Source organism: Hypanus sabinus, chromosome 11 (genome assembly GCF_030144855.1).
Source record: "Hypanus sabinus isolate sHypSab1 chromosome 11, sHypSab1.hap1, whole genome shotgun sequence".
Lineage (NCBI taxonomy): Eukaryota > Metazoa > Chordata > Chondrichthyes > Myliobatiformes > Dasyatidae > Hypanus > Hypanus sabinus.
The window spans coordinates 37,493,748-37,512,612 of record NC_082716.1 but is presented as its reverse complement, the minus strand read 5'-3'; the positions used below and the strand labels follow the sequence as shown (position 1 = coordinate 37,512,612).

General features: G+C 38.2%; 1 protein-coding gene across 9 annotated transcripts in view; it reads left to right on the top strand.

The window, feature by feature from the left end:
- rnf220a (ring finger protein 220a) overlaps nucleotides 1-18,865 on the top strand; it is a 467,383-nt gene that overhangs the window by 318,963 nt on the left and 129,555 nt on the right. For 7 of the 9 annotated variants that reach the window (XM_059984135.1, XM_059984137.1, XM_059984131.1 and 4 more), the window contains one exon: nucleotides 7,620-7,662. In XM_059984135.1, coding sequence (XP_059840118.1) covers nucleotides 7,620-7,662 — 43 coding nt within the window. The other 2 variants (XM_059984139.1, XM_059984140.1) reach the window with 2 other exon arrangements.

The window sequence follows — 18,865 nt, the reverse complement described above, 5'->3', positions numbered from 1 at the left end:
TTCTGCTCCTTCTGAATAATGCTTCAGCAATGGAAGCATATGCAACTGATATTACTAGGGCATCTGAAAAGAGACAGGTGCAAGAATGTGGTCATGGTTAGAGAAGGGGGACATATAATAAGACATCTGTTTGAACCACTTGATTCTTAAGAGTATGGGGGGGAGAGTAGGAAATGTGATGTGAGAAGCAGGAATGGAAATAAATTCACCATCATCCTGTGTGAAATGTATTCCTTCATCGGACACTGTCTTAAGTACTGGTAGCACCCATTCTTCCAAATGGCTCAGGCCGTGAGCTTAGGTTTGCTGACAGAGTCTGTGATTGTTACCCCATTCTGCATGAGAGATCTACATAGTGTTAATGAGGGTGTCATCAAGTCATAGAGAGAGGCAGTATGGAATGGGCCTTTTGCCCTCTCCCTCATGTTCATGCTGACTATCAAACACTCAATCCAAACCCACCCATTTTATTCTTGCTGAGTTCCTATTAATTCTTTCCCCTACACTCCCCCCACCACCAGATTTACCGCCCATCTACTCACTATGGCAATGTGTGGTGGCAAAGTAACCTACCAACCCACACACGTTTGGAATATGCGTGAGGAAACCAGAGCGTAGGGAGGAAGTCCGTGCAATAACTGGGGAAAGAAAGCGTGTAAACTGCCGACAGACAGTGTACGAGGTCAGGATTGAACCTGCAGTGCAGAAACTGAAAGACCGCAGCTGTATTGGCCGAACCAAGTGTGCTGCCTTGCATGCACTATTGTACGCCATCACTGAATCGTGTGTCAAACGAAGGAAGTGTGGAGCAGTGAGTGCATTGGATGTTGGGAGATGGGATTTGTTGTACTTTGCACTTGAGACTGCTAGTCTTTCTTCTGGCACCTGCTCCTCTGGACATGACATGCAGTAATCTCACATTGCACCTCCTGTTGCTTTCTTACCTTCATTGGTATTTGTTGGGGACCGAACATGGAAGCCCACTCTGCAGGTGAAGAAGGTCCCTGTGTTGCCTTTCCTGTTTGTAGTCCCCTTGACCTACAAATCTCAGCAGTGGTTCAATTCGGTACTCGAGGTGCCAGGCATTGTGTAAGGTATTGCAAAGTGGATTTAGTGCAGGATAACTTCAGCTGGTGCACAGGACACCCAAAATTGTTCACCAGTAATGTACACCAATGTGCAAAACCTTGCAATTGGTGCCTCCTCAAACAAATTGTTGTGTTGAGTGCACACTTGAAAATTATGCACTAATTGAATAAGCCCTGATTCCCCCATAGAGCAGTCTTCCGCTGCATACTATAACGAATTTCTAGGCTGCCATGTTACTAGCTTTATTTTTGGAAGAATTAGAGAATGTACTCAAATCAGAGAAGTATCTGCAAGAGCAAAGGTGCCAGGGATCTTAAAATGCTGAATTCTTGAGAGAAAATTAGCTGAATATAAATCACATAACTCCAAGGCAGCCTCAACAAGAATTGTAATGGTATGGTGGATCTGATTCCACTTGCTGTGTGATTATCAGTGAGCCCATGCCTATTATTCAGTCTGTTCCATTAATCATTCTGCGGTGGCTCGATGTGTTTTCTAAGAATCAACTTGACTGCAACATTGAGAACTTGGGAATGGGTTTCCTGGCTGTATCCAAGGTAAGCAGGAAAACAGAGAAAGTTTCACCGAATAATGAAAATCCTTTATAATTAAAGGGATTGCTGAAATACAGGCAACGTCTTTCCTATATTTGTTGCAAACTTATTTATTTACATGATGAGATAAAAGTTTAAAAGGTAAGAAAAGAAGGTCATTAAGGAGGTGACTTATAATTAGAACAAACTATTTTAATTTTTACATGTTCTGGGCAAAATCAAAGTTTTTATGATTTGAAATATGGAAATTAGCTGGCTTAAGAACAAATAAAAACAATGCATGAACATTTTTTTAAAAATAGCTTGCTTAGAAACAAACAAAAATAAATATTTAAGCTTGATCCTTTGAATCAAAGTTTTGAGCTGTAGGAATTGTTGCTCAAGCATCAGAGCTCTCCACCTACCCCGCACAGCCAACCGACCATTTTGTATCTTGGATGGTGAGTTTTAGCAAAGCTATTCCATCTCAGACATTGTGATGGTCAAAGCTGATATGTTCTCAGCTGGAGTTTACACTCTCACTTTCAAGACACTGGATAATGATCAAGATTGGAAACCCGAGTTGATTTACCTTTCCATAGCTCAAGAGTTCCGAGACCAATTACAGTGCACCTACTGTTGCTGTGGCTCATGTCAGTTAACTCAGTTCAAACCATGTTCTGTATGGCCAGCTACCATTCCCAATGGTGCTTTTGTCAGGTCAGTCATCAGGGGAACAGCAGAGCTGCAAAATCAAGTTTAAAAAATCAGCACAAATAGTGACTATATGGTGTACTTTCTTGGTGAGAGTTCAAGCTGTTCTGCTTGTACAACGTTAACATTTTCATGGAATGTGTAAACCTCATCACATTTTTATCTTAAGTTTTTAGCTGTCAAATTAACGTGAAAATAAAACACCTTCCAATGCTAATTTATTTGTTTGATTGAAAAAATGTAGTCTTTTAATGAGTCTGGCATATTTTGCCCTTCTTTGCAATTAAGGCTTTGTGTCAATATTTTGTATTAAATACAAATATAGTCTTCCCCATTAAATATAAATATTTTAAAAAGGAGCTGATTTTTCCTAAGCAGTATTCTCCCATATTGTAATGTAAATATTTGCCCCCATTTTTAAAAGTCTCCCAACACATAGTACTAGGAAATGCACACAGATATGGATTTTGTTTTCCATGAGCAGGGTGCACAAACCAGATTTAATTAAACTCAAGTGTTTTAGGCAAATTCGGAAACTGAGCCATCTGTATGTGTGAACGGGTGACTTGCTAAGGCTTATCCAATGAGATCTCCAGCACCAGACGCATGTTGGAAAGCAGCAACAGAGAGCTTCCTGCTACATCACCATTCGGTATTACCTTGAAAAGTTTACCTGTAAAGATCTGAATGAGAAGAATGCCAAGCCCAGTAACAGATCTACCCTCCAAGATGAACTAATGAGCTGGACTGGCTGGTCAATTATCAGCTGCCCAATGCTAGTCTGCCTGACCTACTGTTGAGTTTCTGATGTACTCCTGTGGTTTAATTTGGTTCCAAATTTCTGTTGCTGTGCATGTCATCTGGGTTGCATCTCAAAACCTGAGGGATCCTATTGTGCAGCCACCTTGACTCCAAGGTAACCCTGCCTGGTGACATCAACCCTATTTTGACCCAAAATGAGAATCATTTGACCAAGGAGTTGTGTGATTTTGCAAAAATGTGTTTTGTTTATTTATGTGTTACTGAATTTTGATTCTTTTATGTTTCTAATTCTGTAAAGTGACGACCCCTTAATGTGGAATTCCGTGCTCTGTTTTTATTGATGAAAGTGATATTATGTATAGCAGGAAACGTGTTTTGGAATGTTATGTAAATGTACAACAGAGGATTCAGTTAATTACTATCAACCCTATAATTCATTCATGAAAGCACACCTTTAAGGAGAAATTACCTCTGTCAATGTTCTTCATGTTGTGTCACAAAGAAGACAAAATGAGAACTTGATGTTCTTCTTGACTTGCTTAATTTACAGTAAGTTCAGAGTCACTAGGAAGGATCTGGGGAGGACACCAAGGATCATACATGGCTGTATTTTAAAACATTGTGTCAGGTCAAGGACATAAAGTATAGTGGATTCTGGTTAATCGGGGCAGCAACTTATTTGGGATAACAAAAGCTATTCGAGAAAATAGCTGGGATTCCCTTCATTTATTTGGGATACCAAGCCGCTTAACTGGGGAGACTATTGCCAAACAGTTTCTGGCTAGCGTGCACTTGCATGGCCATTAGACGCTACGCTGTGCTTAGAGCGAACGGTTATAAATAACATCAGTTGCATGTGCTTGTGTTCATAAAACAGTAATTCTTGTCACTGAAGGTTGTCGAGAAATAAGCAGCAAGACAATTCGGAACTCTTTTGCTCACTGTGGTTTCAAACATTAAGGCCTGGATATTCCAGAAATGGCTAGTAATGAAAACAAAGCGATTTCTCTACTTCAATAAAATAGGATCTACGAAGAATTTGACAGTATCAACAATCATCGTAAATGTTACAATGAGAATGAAATCTGGAGGATGCAATCATTGATAGCCTTGCAGAAAGGCAATCCATTCTCTGTACCAGATAGCTGCACTGACTTTGTTCATTTACAGTCAATCAAAAGAGCAATTAGAAACTAATTCACAGTTTTATACTGTAGTAGTATTATTGATTGTGTTCTCATTTGTTCTGTATTTTATTTAAGTACATAATTTATCACTCAGTTAAACAATAGTTTGACTTTTTCATAGCTTTCTAACTATTTCCATGAAACTTTGGGTTATTAGGCAAAATGTTCTGGTGTTGATGTGTCCCAATTAACCAGAATCCACTGTATATTATTGGGTAAATATGAAGAAGGTGAAAGGAAGAGGCCATTCCCAACACATTAAATCTGTGAAGGGAACAAAGGGGTTAACTTTGAGAAGCAATTTTTATTGAATCAGAATTGAAGCACAAGATTGAATGCAAGCAAATGTAGCTGAAATCTGCATGTAAATTAAGCAATAGCCAATTTATTAACAAATGCAACTCTATGATTGAAACAAATGGAAAGTTTATTATGGTGAAATATCTTTAAAAAATGACCCACTCTATTAATCCAAAGATATAAGAAAAGTTACTGAGATGCTAAATTAAATAGTAAACTAGATGGGCCTTTTCCTACCTTCCTTTGTATTGTTCACATCACAAAATCAGAACTTTGAACAGCTGTTTTATTTAGTAAAATACAGCTTACTTTCAATACATCTATAAATGGGAAACTTCCCACTCCATTACATTTGAGGTTGCTATCGCCTCTCCAACAATACTGTTAATGTTGTACTTTTGTCAACTAAATGGAAATTTATCAAAATTTCTAATTCAATGGCACTGCGAAGCAGCAATCTTACTCCAAAACAATCAAGTGTACAGAGAAGAATACCACTGTCTTCAGCTCATATAATTTTGAATCATTTATGTCAATAGACAGAGATATGATTGCTCATGAATTTGAGTTCAAGAAAAGGTACTCGAGGGTTATCGTTCAGAATTTTCTAGGACATAGACTGCAAAGATCTTTGATAAAAGTAATTGTTAAATTACAGTAAAATGTACATTAGAAAGGGTGCAGAACAGAACAATATCTGAAATGAGGGATTTTGAATTTATATAGAGTCAAGGAAATCCATGGAAAATCTATGATTGTTGAGAAGATTAACAGGGGATCAAACAATCAAAGTTATGAGTGCTTCACTAAACTAAATACAAGTGTCTTTCAGGAACCTCAAAAAAGTAGAGGGCTCAGATTTGAGAACGAGAATTAGAATCAAGTTTAATATCTCCAGCGTATGTCATGAAATTTGTTGTCTTTTGTGGCAGCAGTACAATGCAATACATAAGGATAGAGGAAAAACTATGAACTATGGTAAGTATATATATCAAATAGTTAAATAAGTAGGGCAAAAATAAAAATAAAAAATGTAGTGAGGTGCTGTCCATGGGTTCAATGTGCATTCAGAAATTGGATGGCAGAGGGGTCTGGACATTAGGCAAAAGAAACAGGAGTTCAATTTTTAGTGTAATATGATATGCATGGAGTGGTAGTAAGAAAATCAAATAATAAATCTCAAAAGGGAATTGGATATATATAAATAAATATAAAATAACATACACGTCCAATTCCATATATATATGTGAATAAACAATGATGTAGGGCCATTGGAAAAGAGCAGGACAAATCGGAGAATGCTTCGATATTGCTGATGTAAATGTGATAGCCTAATGGTCTGCTGTTTTTTTATGATTCCATAATACTAACATGGTGAGTGAATGAGAAAACTTTGTGTATGTGGCCTAATTAGTATTTGAGTATCTCAGTAAGTGAATTATTAGATGCTCACCACTTCTAATTATAAATAGTTTGGATAATTGATGCTCTCTTGTTGTTGATGAAAATGTGTGTTTTACTGTGTTGTGCTATCATTAATCTCTCACATGTGGAAGGAATACAGTGCCTGAGAATCTTCTTTCTGTGAGGAACATTTATCTCCGTAACAACCTCATCAGTTGTCTGTAATCTTATGTTTGCATATTTTCCTTTTAACCCTTTCTTTCAGGCTGTAATCCATGGGTATACTTAATAGAGTTATGATCTGAAAATAATAACTCATTCTTTTTACTTTCTTTCATATTTTACTTCAGGGCCCTGTATGTTGAAATGCCACCTAGTTGTTCACCATCAGGGAAAGTAATAACAGTGCATTTAGGAGACCCTTTTCAATGGGTGGTTTGCAAACTGAAGAAGAAATCAAAAGACATTGACATTTTGAGCCTATCACATTGGGAACATTCTGCTAAATTTGTGATTATATGGATATGCTTGCAAAACAATTGGAACAATATTTGCAATTTAAAAGTGGTTCAGAGTCAAAACAAGTATGAGTTTCGTTGATGGACGAGAATGAAGAAGAGGATACTAGACATATTAAACTAAATGGCATTCACTCTCTTGGAGTACCATTCTTGTCATTGATGATAAATGACTGGTATTCTTCAGATCATACTAAATAGTTGCTCAACATCATGCTGAAGATGTCTCACCACAAAATGTCTCAAAGTAATATATGCTAGTTTATTAGTGGATTAATGTTTTGCAGTGCAAATTAAATACACTTTACCAACTGAATCTTGTAATTTACTTGGTATAAATATTAGTCTGGATGTAAAAGACAGAAAAACAGTTGTCTCTTTCTTCTATTTAAAACTACTGGCATGTTATTTGTAGAGTTACTTGTCATTTAACGAAAAAATGTAGCTGTTCTTCCGCAATTTTAACAAGTATTATCAATTCAAAGTGGATCTTTCTGTTCATGACATTTGCTTAAAAAGTTGAGGCAATTTTTCCTATTGTTTCCAATGTTGATAATAACAAGTTTATTTTCTTATCGAAATGCATAAAATTACTTTAATACGTAATTTCCAAATGCAGCGAGCGGCACGGGAAGCCCCGCTGTAGGATGCTGGTTTGCTGCCACCTATCGACCGGTCGCCGCCCGTGCGCTTCGTGCTTTGCACTTTCACCTTTCGCTGGCGGTCACGTGACCCGGCGTTCTCCGAGGCCTGGTGTACGCTGTGCAAGATGTAGCCTCTTGGTTTGAATCTAATGACATCCTCTCTGTTTCTGTGAACTGCACGGAAAGGATTATAACGGTGTACAGCGTCCAGGTGCTACATTCATGCCAAGTAATATTGACAGGTTATCCCATTTCAATCCTGCCATGGACCCAGCAGGAGTGGAGGATCCAGAACACACCAATGGCAAGGAGGAAGTAGGTTTTGTTTACATCCTGTGTAGTTGAGCAATGAGAGAATCCACTGCAATCCATCTGATTCAGGCATATATTTCACTTATATTCAGATAGCATCTTACAGTTGAAGTGCTTCCTGTTTATTTTTAACCTTTCTTTTCTGTTTTTCTTTAGACATTTTTGCGAGTAAGGTCCAACAGGCAAGCAAGGCTGAATGGTAAGGTTATGTTGTAATGCAACTTTTTAAATACTGATCTGGGGGAAATTTTCTTTTTTGGAAGGTGGAGGGAGGTATTTTAATTAAAGCAACATTCTTTGATTAAAAAACTCACTGTCATCAAGCTGTAAGTTTTCGCTATTTGCTATGATCTTGAATATTCAATTTGACGTTGTAGTAAGCATACTTTATATTGAGTAACTTTTTTACCTTTTATTTTGAATGCGAGGAATTAATGCACGAGGATTTCGACAGTGTTTATTTTCAACATCAACCCTTTTTGGGGTGAATTCATCCTTAGTTATAAGTGATTTCACATTTGATCCCCATGGCATTCTGTTGAGTTTGTCTTTCTCTGACATCTGCTTGAAACAGAAATAAAACTGATGACAGCATTAATGTGTCACGTGAGAACATTGTTTAAAAATAAAATTAAATTCGACCTGGCTTGACACAACTCTTGACCAAGTATCTAGGATTCCTTTCATGGCTGAGCTAATCCAACACCACTAACTATATGAATCTTAATGAAGCATTTGAACATCAAGTACAGAAAAGATACACCTGAAAATCTCAACTTTTAAAAAGTTGATTTGTCATTAAGCTAATCAACCTGGTGTAGGTAATGTATTGAGTTAGGCTGTTATGGCATATTTTTGATCAAACCTCTATCTTAGTATCCTAACGAATTTCTTGTAACTGATCCACCTCAAATCAAACTTGACATATACAACGTTGAATCCTTGGGGTTTGGGTTAACTAGCTATATTTAAATCAGAACACCAGAAATTCTGCAGATGCTGGAAATTCAAAGCAGCACACACAAAAATGCTGGAGGAACTCAGCAGGTCAGGTAGCATCTATGAAATGAATAAACAGTCAACATTTTGGGCTGAGACCCTTTTTTATGGCCTGAACTTGTGCGTGTTACTTTAGATTGAATCTGTACGATTGCCAACACTACCAATTTCTACCCTTACGACACACAAGGTTCTTACTGCACCTGCTTCAGCTCATCTGTTCATGAAACTCTTATCAATACTTCTGATACTTTGGGGTGACTAACTTTTTTTGTGACATGGAAAACGGTCTTGTATAGTGTGGTTAGGGTCTGCACAAAACTATCTTGCGCAGCGCATGGATAAGGTCTGGAGTGACTGCTAGGCCTAATTGTTGAAGTAGATTCCTTTTTAGCACTTGGAGGGAATTTTGGTAAGGGTATGAAACAAAAGGATGTGAGAGCTATAGAAGGTAGAAAAAGATGGTTTAGAATGGATATGGACATAATTGGCTGAATGACAGTTTTCTGTGCTGTAAGCATTATGTGATCTAGTGGATTACCTCATCATAACCTTAAAGGGCTGTGACCTAGAGATGCTCTCCAGAAGCTTGAACATAAAAAGTCTTATTTGACAGTCCAGTGGATTTCTACCCAACTACTGTGATCTGTGTTGTAACACTTTTAATACAAAGTTTTAAGACGAAACCTTGGCTGCCTTCTTGGGTGAAATATTATCCCTTCCATCTAGGCAAATGTTTATCCCCTCAATCTTGATAACTAAAGCTGACTTAGTGGTCATCTTCTCAGTGCATTTTCTAAAAAATTACATGCCTATATCACCTGTGTTGACCACCATCATTCTGTCTTCTATAATTGTGAGGTCATTCAAAATCCTGCTGCTAATGTTCTAGATCGTACTGAATTCTATGAAAGAAAATGGACAGTCAATGTTTCAGATCGAGACCCTTGGTCCTGGCCTGAAGCTAATGGCCTATTTCCCTCCATTGAATCTTCCTGACCCTCAGGGTTTTTCCAGCGCCTTTTGAGTTGCTACATTTTCTAGCATCTTCATACCAAATATTTTTAAGTGGTATGATCCAATGAGATGCCTCGGAACAACTTGGTGGGTGTGTGTATGTGTGTGTTCAGATGACATATATAAGCCAGCAGGGCTGTGCTGTTCCAGAACATAACATCATATGATCTGTTAATTAGATCATTAGTGTTTATGCAGTTACATGGAGTCTTTTTGTTGTAAATATTTGCATTGGGCCCTTAGACTGTGAGTTAACTGTAGTTATCTTCTACCATTAATGGGCAGTTTTTTGTTACGGTTGTCCATGCTTCAGTGAGGCAAAATCACTGCACTCATTACTTCACCAAAATGATCATCGCTGAGAAATGAAAACCTGAGCCTGTGTCCCCAACACAACAAATCTGGGCCCCCTTCATATTCTCTGCATGTAGAATGGCTTGATTTAAAAAAATAGTTTAACCTATCTTCTGGAAGTAGAAAAATACTGAAAAATATTGAATATTCCAGATCATTTCTCAGATGATAGCATTAGTAATAAAACAAACTTGAACATGCTAGATGCTGTAATTGCCTTTAATTGGCTATCTAATTGATACAAGATAAACTAATTAAAATTTTAATCATGGGATTAATTGCAGTTTTTTTGAAACAGGCTAGCAGGTGCATTTCTGGATGTGTAGACATATGGTGAAATATTTGAAATTCTGCTTTATTTCTTTAATTATTATAGTTCTTCACTTTGAAATTCTTTATCTTCATTATTATGAAGCGTTGTGACAAAAATAGCCTGCCTGAGAAATTATTAGTAGGCAGAATTTCATTGAAAAGTGTAAGCTGCTTTATTGGAATCCCATATTCACTTGGCATTAATAATTGTCAAAAGTAGCTGCAATTTATTGTCAATGTTTAACTGTTGAAGTGGAATGGGTCTCAGTAGTGCTGCTCACTGGACTTTTCATTTGTTATTGAGAAATGGAGGTGATGAGCCACATGGAGTGATAGGGCAATATATAATCATCCTGCCAGCTGGAATAACATCAGTGCTTCCACCAGCACAAGTGGTAGCAAAAGGGTAAAATAAGCAGCTGAATGGATGGAATTATCCCAGTGGCTGACTTTTGTTAGTTGTAAACAATATGGTCTGAATTGTACAGAACAGTGTTGTACTGAGTTTTAGTATGTTTTTGAGTGTTCTTTTGTTCCTGCCCATATTAAAGAATTATATACAATTATTTGCATGGCCATTTTGGTAATAGCCTGGGGTTGGCTTTTTGGGAATTCTTGCTGTTCGTCTCTCGTATTTTAATTGACACTTATTTCCATTGTTAACTTATATTCTCCCCAGTCAGCGTTATAAAGTAGTCATGATTTGAATCCTGCAGAATGAATAGAAAAGAAAGTTGAACTCTATATCTAAAGTAATTGCAAAGGTATTCCATATTTTTATTGGTCCTGCCGAAGGGTTTTGGCCCAAAATGTCAACTGCACTTTTTTCCATAGATGCTGCCTGGCCTGCTGAGTTCCTCCAGCATTTTGTGTGTTGCTCAGATTTCCAACATCTGCAGATTTCCCCTTGTTTGCATATTTTTAATTGTCATTTTATCTGTATGTTTCAATAGTTCCACAAATCCCTTTTTGGGCAGCTACTTCATTAAGATCAGGATAACTTTCATTGTTTCATTACTACAGTATGATAGGAACATTCTGTGCTGAATAGACACTACTGAGATCTTAAAAGGAGAGTAGGAAATTAGCAAAGACTTCTGTAGGGTACATTTGGCTTGTTGATGCAGAGAATCAGTATATATTTGTCAGGTCATTTGCATGTTCTTCAGACCATTCAGAGTTTCTAATGCACCCATGTTCCTTCATTACCAAATGCCTGCTAATAAATGGAGGAATATTGTGAAATAGAGATGTTCTTTTCTCTATATGAGAAAGGGGTTGATTATATAAGGAAGGGTTAGATTGATCTTAGAGTAGGTTAAAAGTACAGCACTATATTGTGAGCTGAAGGGTCTGTACTGTCTGTTATGTTCTAACAATAATATCTGAATTATACTTCTAATGGCTTTTCACAGTGCATTTCTACTTGCATGTTGAAATTAAAATTTCACTTGAGTATGGAACTTGAGCTCAGATCTATTTTGATATTATATTTCCTAGGTACTAATTTTGACTTTCATTTCCAACTTGTAGTTTGAAAAATGGTACATATTCTGGATTACATCTATGATAAAGTTGGCTAAGAGTATTATAATCAAGTGCATAAATAAGTTCAAGAAAATAATGCCTGTATGGTTGGTTATTGTTATTTTTTAATAAAACATCAGAATAATTGTACATGCTGTGAATTTAGATTAAAGGAACAACAGATGCTATAGATGAGGTAACACCTGTGGTGAAAAGAATATAATTAATGCAGAAAGTTCAATGAATAATATGTTAACCGTGTCATCCTCCCTTCACTGGTGCCATTTAATTTTGATAGCACTTTTTGTGTTATATTCTCTGTAGGAACAATTGCAGTTTAAAGAAGGGCTGATGAGTTAGAAGTATTATCAATTATAAACTGAAGACATAATTCTAAAGATGTACAAGGACAGGAATCTGAGGATATATGAGCATAGGTTGTTGGAGATAGCAGGGCAGCTTGAGAAAATAGTTAAACAGGCCTAACATCCAGGGTTTTATAAATGGTAATGAATAAAAGAGCAATGAGGTCTTGATGAGCCTTCATAAAATGAGAACTGAGCCAATGGCCTCCTTCTTTGCTGCAAGTATTTCTGTGAAATGAGACCATGGAAGTTGAATTAAAGAATAAAAATGGGATAGAAACACTTAGGAATGTAATTGAAGATGGGTGATAGAGGAAGTGTGAGTGAAGTGCTGGTTATGATGGGTATTTTAGTTCTGCAGTTTTTAATTTTTATTAACTATGAGAGAGTCAGTATAAATGTGATAGAAGGCATAGCCTTCCTAAATTGTACTCAACAGAAGTTCAAAGTAAATTTATTATCAAAGTACATATATGTCATCATATACAATCCTGAGATTCATTTTACTTGTGGGCATGCTCAATAAATCCAATAACCATAATAGAATCAATGGAAAACCACACCAACAGGGCAGACAACCATTGTGCAAAAGACAGCAAACTGTACAAATACAAAAAGAAAGAAAAATAACAATCAACCAAACAAATAATAGTCCTTGAAAGTGAATTCATAGGTTGTGGGAACAATTTAACGATGTTATGTGATGTTATCCCTTCTGGTTCAGTAGCCTGATGGTTGAGGGGCAGTAACTGTTCCTGTACCTGGTGGTGAGAAAGGCTTTACCCATGATGGACTGGGCTGTATCCACTACTTTTTGGAGCATTTTCTGTTCAAAGGCATTGATGTTTCCTTACCAAGCAGAGATGCAGCTAGTCAATATACTCTCCACCACACATCTGTGGAAGTTAATCATAGATATCATTCTGAATCTTTGCAAACTGTTAAAGAAGTCAAGGCGTTGTCATGCTTTCTTCGTAACTGCTCTTGTTTGCTGGGCCCAGGACAGGCCTTCTGAAGTGATGACACAGGAATTTCTGAACCCCTCTACTTCTGATCTCCCAATGAGGACTGGGCTCATGGACCTCTGGTTTCCTCCTCCTGAAGTCAGTAATAAGCTCCTTGGTCTTGCTGACTTTGAATAAGAAGTTGTGGAACCTCAAATTTTCAATCTCTCTCGTACATGCTGATTGCTCACTACTTTTGATTTGACCTATAACAGTTGTGTCATTAGCAAACTTAAATATGCCATTGGAGCTGTGCTTGGCCTCACTGTGATGTGTAAAAGTGAGTATAGCGGGGGCTAAGCACACAGCCTTGTGCTACACCTGTGCTGATGGCGATTGTGGAGATGTTGCCAATCCAAATTGTCTGGGGTCTGCAAGCAAGAAAATCAGGATCCGATTGAACAAGGAGGTATTGAGGCCAAGGTCTTGAAGTTTATTGATTAGTTTTGAGGGAGTGATGGGATTGAGTGCCAAGCTGTAGTCAATAAAGAGCATCCTGATGAATGCATCTTTGCTGTCCAGATCTTCCAAGGTTGAGTGAAGAGCCAATGAGATGGCATCTGCTCTGGATCTGTTGTACTGGTAGGCAAACCGGAGCAGATCCAAATTGATTCTCAGGCAGAAATTGATATGTTTCATCGCCAACCTTTCAATTCATTTCATCACTGTGGATGTAAGTGGTATTGGATGATAGCCATTGAGACAAATTACCACGTGGTTTGGCACTGGTATAATTGAAGCTTGCTTTAAGCAGTTGGGTACCTCAGAATACTGAAGTGAGAGGTTAAAGATCTCAGTGAACACTCTAGCCAGGTAATCATCATAGGTCTTTAGTACTTGGTCAGGTACCCTACCTGGGCTGGATGCTTTCCATAGGTTCACCCTCCTGAAGGATGCTCTCACACTGGCCTTAGAGACTGAAATCACAGGATTATTGGAGGCTGTGGGAGTTGTTGATGATTTTTCCATGTCTTGACAGTCGAAGAGAGCATAGAAGGCATTGAGCTCATCTGGAAGTGAAGCCCTTTTGTCATCCATGTCACTTGATTTCAATTTGTCAGAGATAATAGCATTCAACCTTGCCACACCTGTCAACTATCCTTTATTGATTCAAATTTAGTCCAGAATTGCAACTTTGCCCATGAAATGGCTTTCCAGAGATTGTGCCTGCGTGGATGAGTCCCTGCACACGGTCTAGTCCACCGACTCGAAACAATCCCATAGCCACTTCTCTACCTCCTGCAACTACCTCTTTGTTGTCCTAATATCTGGAGCCTTGATCTTTAGCCTCTGCCTGTATGCAAGACAGCCAAATGACCCAATTTCCCAAAGTGTGGTCTGGGCATGGAATGGTAGGCATTCCTTATGTTAGTATAGCAGTGGTCTAGTGTGTTGGGACCTTTGGTTATATGCTGATTTCTTCTAAGAAGCATGATTGAAATCCCTTACTATGATTTGAAATAAGTCAGGGTGGACTGTTTCTTGTTTGGTGATGGCATCATGTGAATAAGTGTGACGTTATCCACTTTGGGAGTAAGAACAGGAAGGTAGATTAATATCTGAACGGTGTAGAGTCAGGTAAGGGAGAAATACAAAGAGATCTAGGAGTCCTTGTTCATCAGTCACTGAAGGGGAATGAGCAAGTGCAGCAGGCAGTGAAGAAGGCAAATGGAATGTTGGCCTTTATTACAAAGGGAATTGAGTACAAGAGCAAGGAAATCCTTTTGCAGGACCCTGGTGAGACCACACCTGGAGTATTGTGTACAGTTTTGGTCTCCAGGGTTAAGGAAGGACATCCTGGCTATAGAGGAAGTGCAGTGTAGATTCACAAGGTTAATTCCTGGGATGTCCGGACTGTCTTACACAGAGAGGTTAGAGAGACTGGGCTTGTACACGCTGGAATTAAGGAGATTGAGAGGGGATCTGATTGCAACACATAAGATTATTAAGGGATTGGACAAGCTAGAGGCAGGAAATATGTTCCAGATACTGGGAGAGTCCAGTACCAGAGGGCATGGTTTGAGAATAAGGGGTAGGTCATTTAGGACAGAGTTAAGGAAAAACTTCTTCTCCCAGAGAGTTGTGGGGGTCTGGAATGCACTGCCTCGGAAGGCAGTGGAGGCCAATTCTCTGGATGCTTTCAAGAAGGTGCTAGATAGGTATCTTATGGATAGGGGAATCAAGGGATATGGGGACAAGGCAGGAACCGGGTTTTGATAGTAGATGATCAGCCATGATCTCAGAATGGCGGTGCAGGCTCGAAGGGCCGAATGGTCTACTTCTGCACCTATTGTCTATTGTCTATCATCTGGCGCAGTATTTCAAGTGCCTGATTACAGTCAGCTGTTTCTGGTGTGTAAACTGTGGTCAGGATCACAGAGGAGACATACCTTGATAAATGGAATAGTCAGCATTTGATAATTAGGTGTTCAAGGTTGGGGGGGGGGGGGTGAAACAAGTGTATGAGAAAATTGCTACATTGGAGCACCACAGAGTTTATCATGAAACACACACCTCCACCTTTTGTCTTTTCTGAATCAGCAGTTCGGTCTGTCCTCTGTATAGAGAGCTTCGGGTATGATCGCCGTATCTGGCATACTGTGAATAAGCCTGGTAAACTTGGTAAAACACAGAACTCAGTAATTTGCCATTTCCCCTTAATACAGCAATTTTGCCCTCAGGTCTTCAATTTTGTTCTCTAGTGACTGCACATTTGCTAACAAGATGCTGGGTAGAGGGGGCCTCATTCCTCTGCTTTTCAACCTGGCTTAGAGTCCCTCCCCACCTACCCCACTCCCTCCACCTCACTTCTGGCTATGGCGATGCACCTTTGTTAAGTCTGCTGAGTCCTTTACAAGATCATGAAATCTGTAGTTCATAGGGTCGATTTAAAAGTATGTTGCTTAAAGGGTAATTACATGCTGCAGATTGCAGTGAGAGTAATTCAAAAGAGGTATATTTAGAAGTATTGTATGTAGCCTGAAGAAGTCACAGTGTTCACCGACACCATACTTGGTTTGTAGTTAAACCAACAATTGGGTTGGGTTATTGGGAATTGATTTGGTTTTATCAAATATAAAATGGCAGAACTACTTGACAGGTCAAACAACATCTTGTAGAGAGAATAGAGTTAGTGTAATCAACCTGAAACACTGACTTTTTTTTCCCCTTTCTACACATGTTGTGTGACCCACCATTTATTCCAGCATTTCCTGTTTCCAGAATGTGTCGATTTTATTTTTCTTTAGGGAATGAAACTGAGCAGTTGAAAGAAGCATCAGTGGAAGATTGTTTTTATTGTTGTGATCATAATTCAGTTAGGTTTAACATAGTTATAGAAAAGGAGGAAGGTAAAATAGGGTTAAAGGTTCAATATTGGGATAAGGTCAACTTAATTGGGCTGAGAAATGATTTACTAAAAGCACACCAGAAATAGCTACTTGAAGCTAAATCAGTCTAGGAGCTATCACAGGCATTTTAGAAGGATATTTTAGGGCTCCAAGTAAATGTATTCCTGCACAGAAGTGCATGTGATGCCAAACCTGGAGTCCCTGGATGACCAGGTGAATAGAGGATAAGGTCAGGCAAGAAAGGGATGTTTATATGAGACACTAAGAAATGAATACCACAGAAAACCTGGAAGCATATAGAGAGTTTTGAAGTGAAATTTGAACCGAAAATTAAGAAAGCAGAGGCCATATAATAGCAACACACAGGATTTATTATAAATCAGGAAATTTATGGTATATGTTAAAAAGGTTATATAATAATTATGAAAGACACATAGACTGGACCAACCAAATATGTAATAATAGCTCAGAAGACAAATTCATAGACTATATGCCTTTCTTAATTAGCATTTTGAGGAACATACATTTTACTGTAGATAAAGTATTTTGCATTAAGATGGATTAAAATATTCCAATAAAAGGGCTTTTAGAGAAAAATATTAAACTTGAGTTTGTCACATGTATAAGATAATTATATATGTGCATAGGTACAATGATAAACTTACTTGCAACAGCATTACAGGCATACAGCATCATATAAGCAGTAATCACATGAAAAACATAAAACATTTTTAACAGGAAAGAACACAATTAGAACTAAAACAAGTAAAAAAAGTAGTTCCCCCTCGTACTTTCAAATCTCTTACTATCTTTCCTTTCAGTTAGTCCTGACGAAGGGTCTCGGCCCGAAATGTCAACAGTGCTTCTCTTTATAGATGCTGCCTGGCCTGCTGTGTTCCACCAGCATTTTGTGTGTGTTGCAAAAAGTAGGTCAAGTGATCATAAACTGTAGTGATTAGGGTTGTGGCAGTTAGTTCATGAATCATATGATTGAAGGGAAGCAGCTGTTCCTGATGAACCTGTTGGTGTGAAACTTTGGTATCTTCTGCCCGACGGTAGCTGTGAGAAGATGGCATGACCCAGATGGTGGGATCTCATAAAAGCAGCCAATGGTGGGAAGCAATGTGCTCATGTATTGGGCAGAGTCCTCTACTCGATACAATTTTTTATGTTCTTGCACTTTTGAATTGCTGAACCCAGGACCTGATTTACTGTATTGCAAGTTTTGAACAAGCTGACTGTGGAGATGATGGATGTACTAATTGTTATCTTTAACATTCCATAGATTTTAGAATATAACAAATTGGAAGGGAATAAATGTGTAACCCCATTTTAAAAAAAAGGTTGAAGAGAGAAAATGATGAACTATAGACTGGTAAGCAGGTGATGGGAGTAAAAAACAAATGCTAGAATCTATTAATAAGAAAGTTTACACCACACTTGGGGAGGAGGGAGTGGGAGGAGCAGTGAATGGATTGTGTGGGTTAGCCTTGGATCAGAATCAGAAGCAAGCTTAATGTCACCAGTATTTGTCGTTAAATGTATTAACTTAGTGGCAGCAGTACAACACATAAGAATAAAAAAAATAAGTAAATCAATTACTTTATGTGTGTGTATATATGTTAAAATAGTTAAATTAAATACAGTGCAAAAGTGAGGTAGTATTCTTGGGTTCAAAGCCCATTTAGGAATTGGATAGCAGAGGGGAAGAAGCTATTCCTGAATCGCTGAGTGGGGTGGGGGTTGTGTGGTGAAGTCCTTAATAATGGACGCCGCCTTTCTGAGGCACCACTCCTTGAAGGTGTCTTGGATACTACGGAGGCTAGTACCCAAGATGGAGCTGACTAATTTTACAACTTTTTTTTATGAAAGAGAAATTAAGTCTGCCATATTTGTTAAGATATAACATACTGCTACACGCAAAGGGCTAGTTAACAGGCAGAGAATAAGAATAAATAGATGGCTTTCAAGTTGGCAGGTTGTAACTAGTGGGAAACTGCAGTGATCAGTGCCTGAGCACTAGTTATTCACAATTTATATCAATGATTTGGATTAGGAGACTATATGTAATCTAGGTTTGCTGATGATTTTATGCTGGGAGGTATTGTTGTTTATGCTTTGGATTTAGCAAGAGATTAAGGGATATGGATAGACTATAACTTACAAAAATGCAGGAACCCATTAGCCCAATTTCCTTATTTCCCTGCATCTCTCAGTCCTCGTATAGGAGCAGCCAGGGGCTCTCATCTGTTAAATGGAGAGAATATGCTTACTTTACTCAGACAGCAATCTGGATTGAGCCTGGTTTCCTAAAACTTTGAGGCTTAGAAATTGAGTCTTAGAACGTAAGATTGGGAGGTTTTCCTAGAACTGCTTATAATGCTAATTAGGCCATGGCTGAGTCAATCCAGCACATTGTAGGAGAGATGAGATGGCACTTAAGAGGATATAGAGAAGATTTATGAGAATGTTGT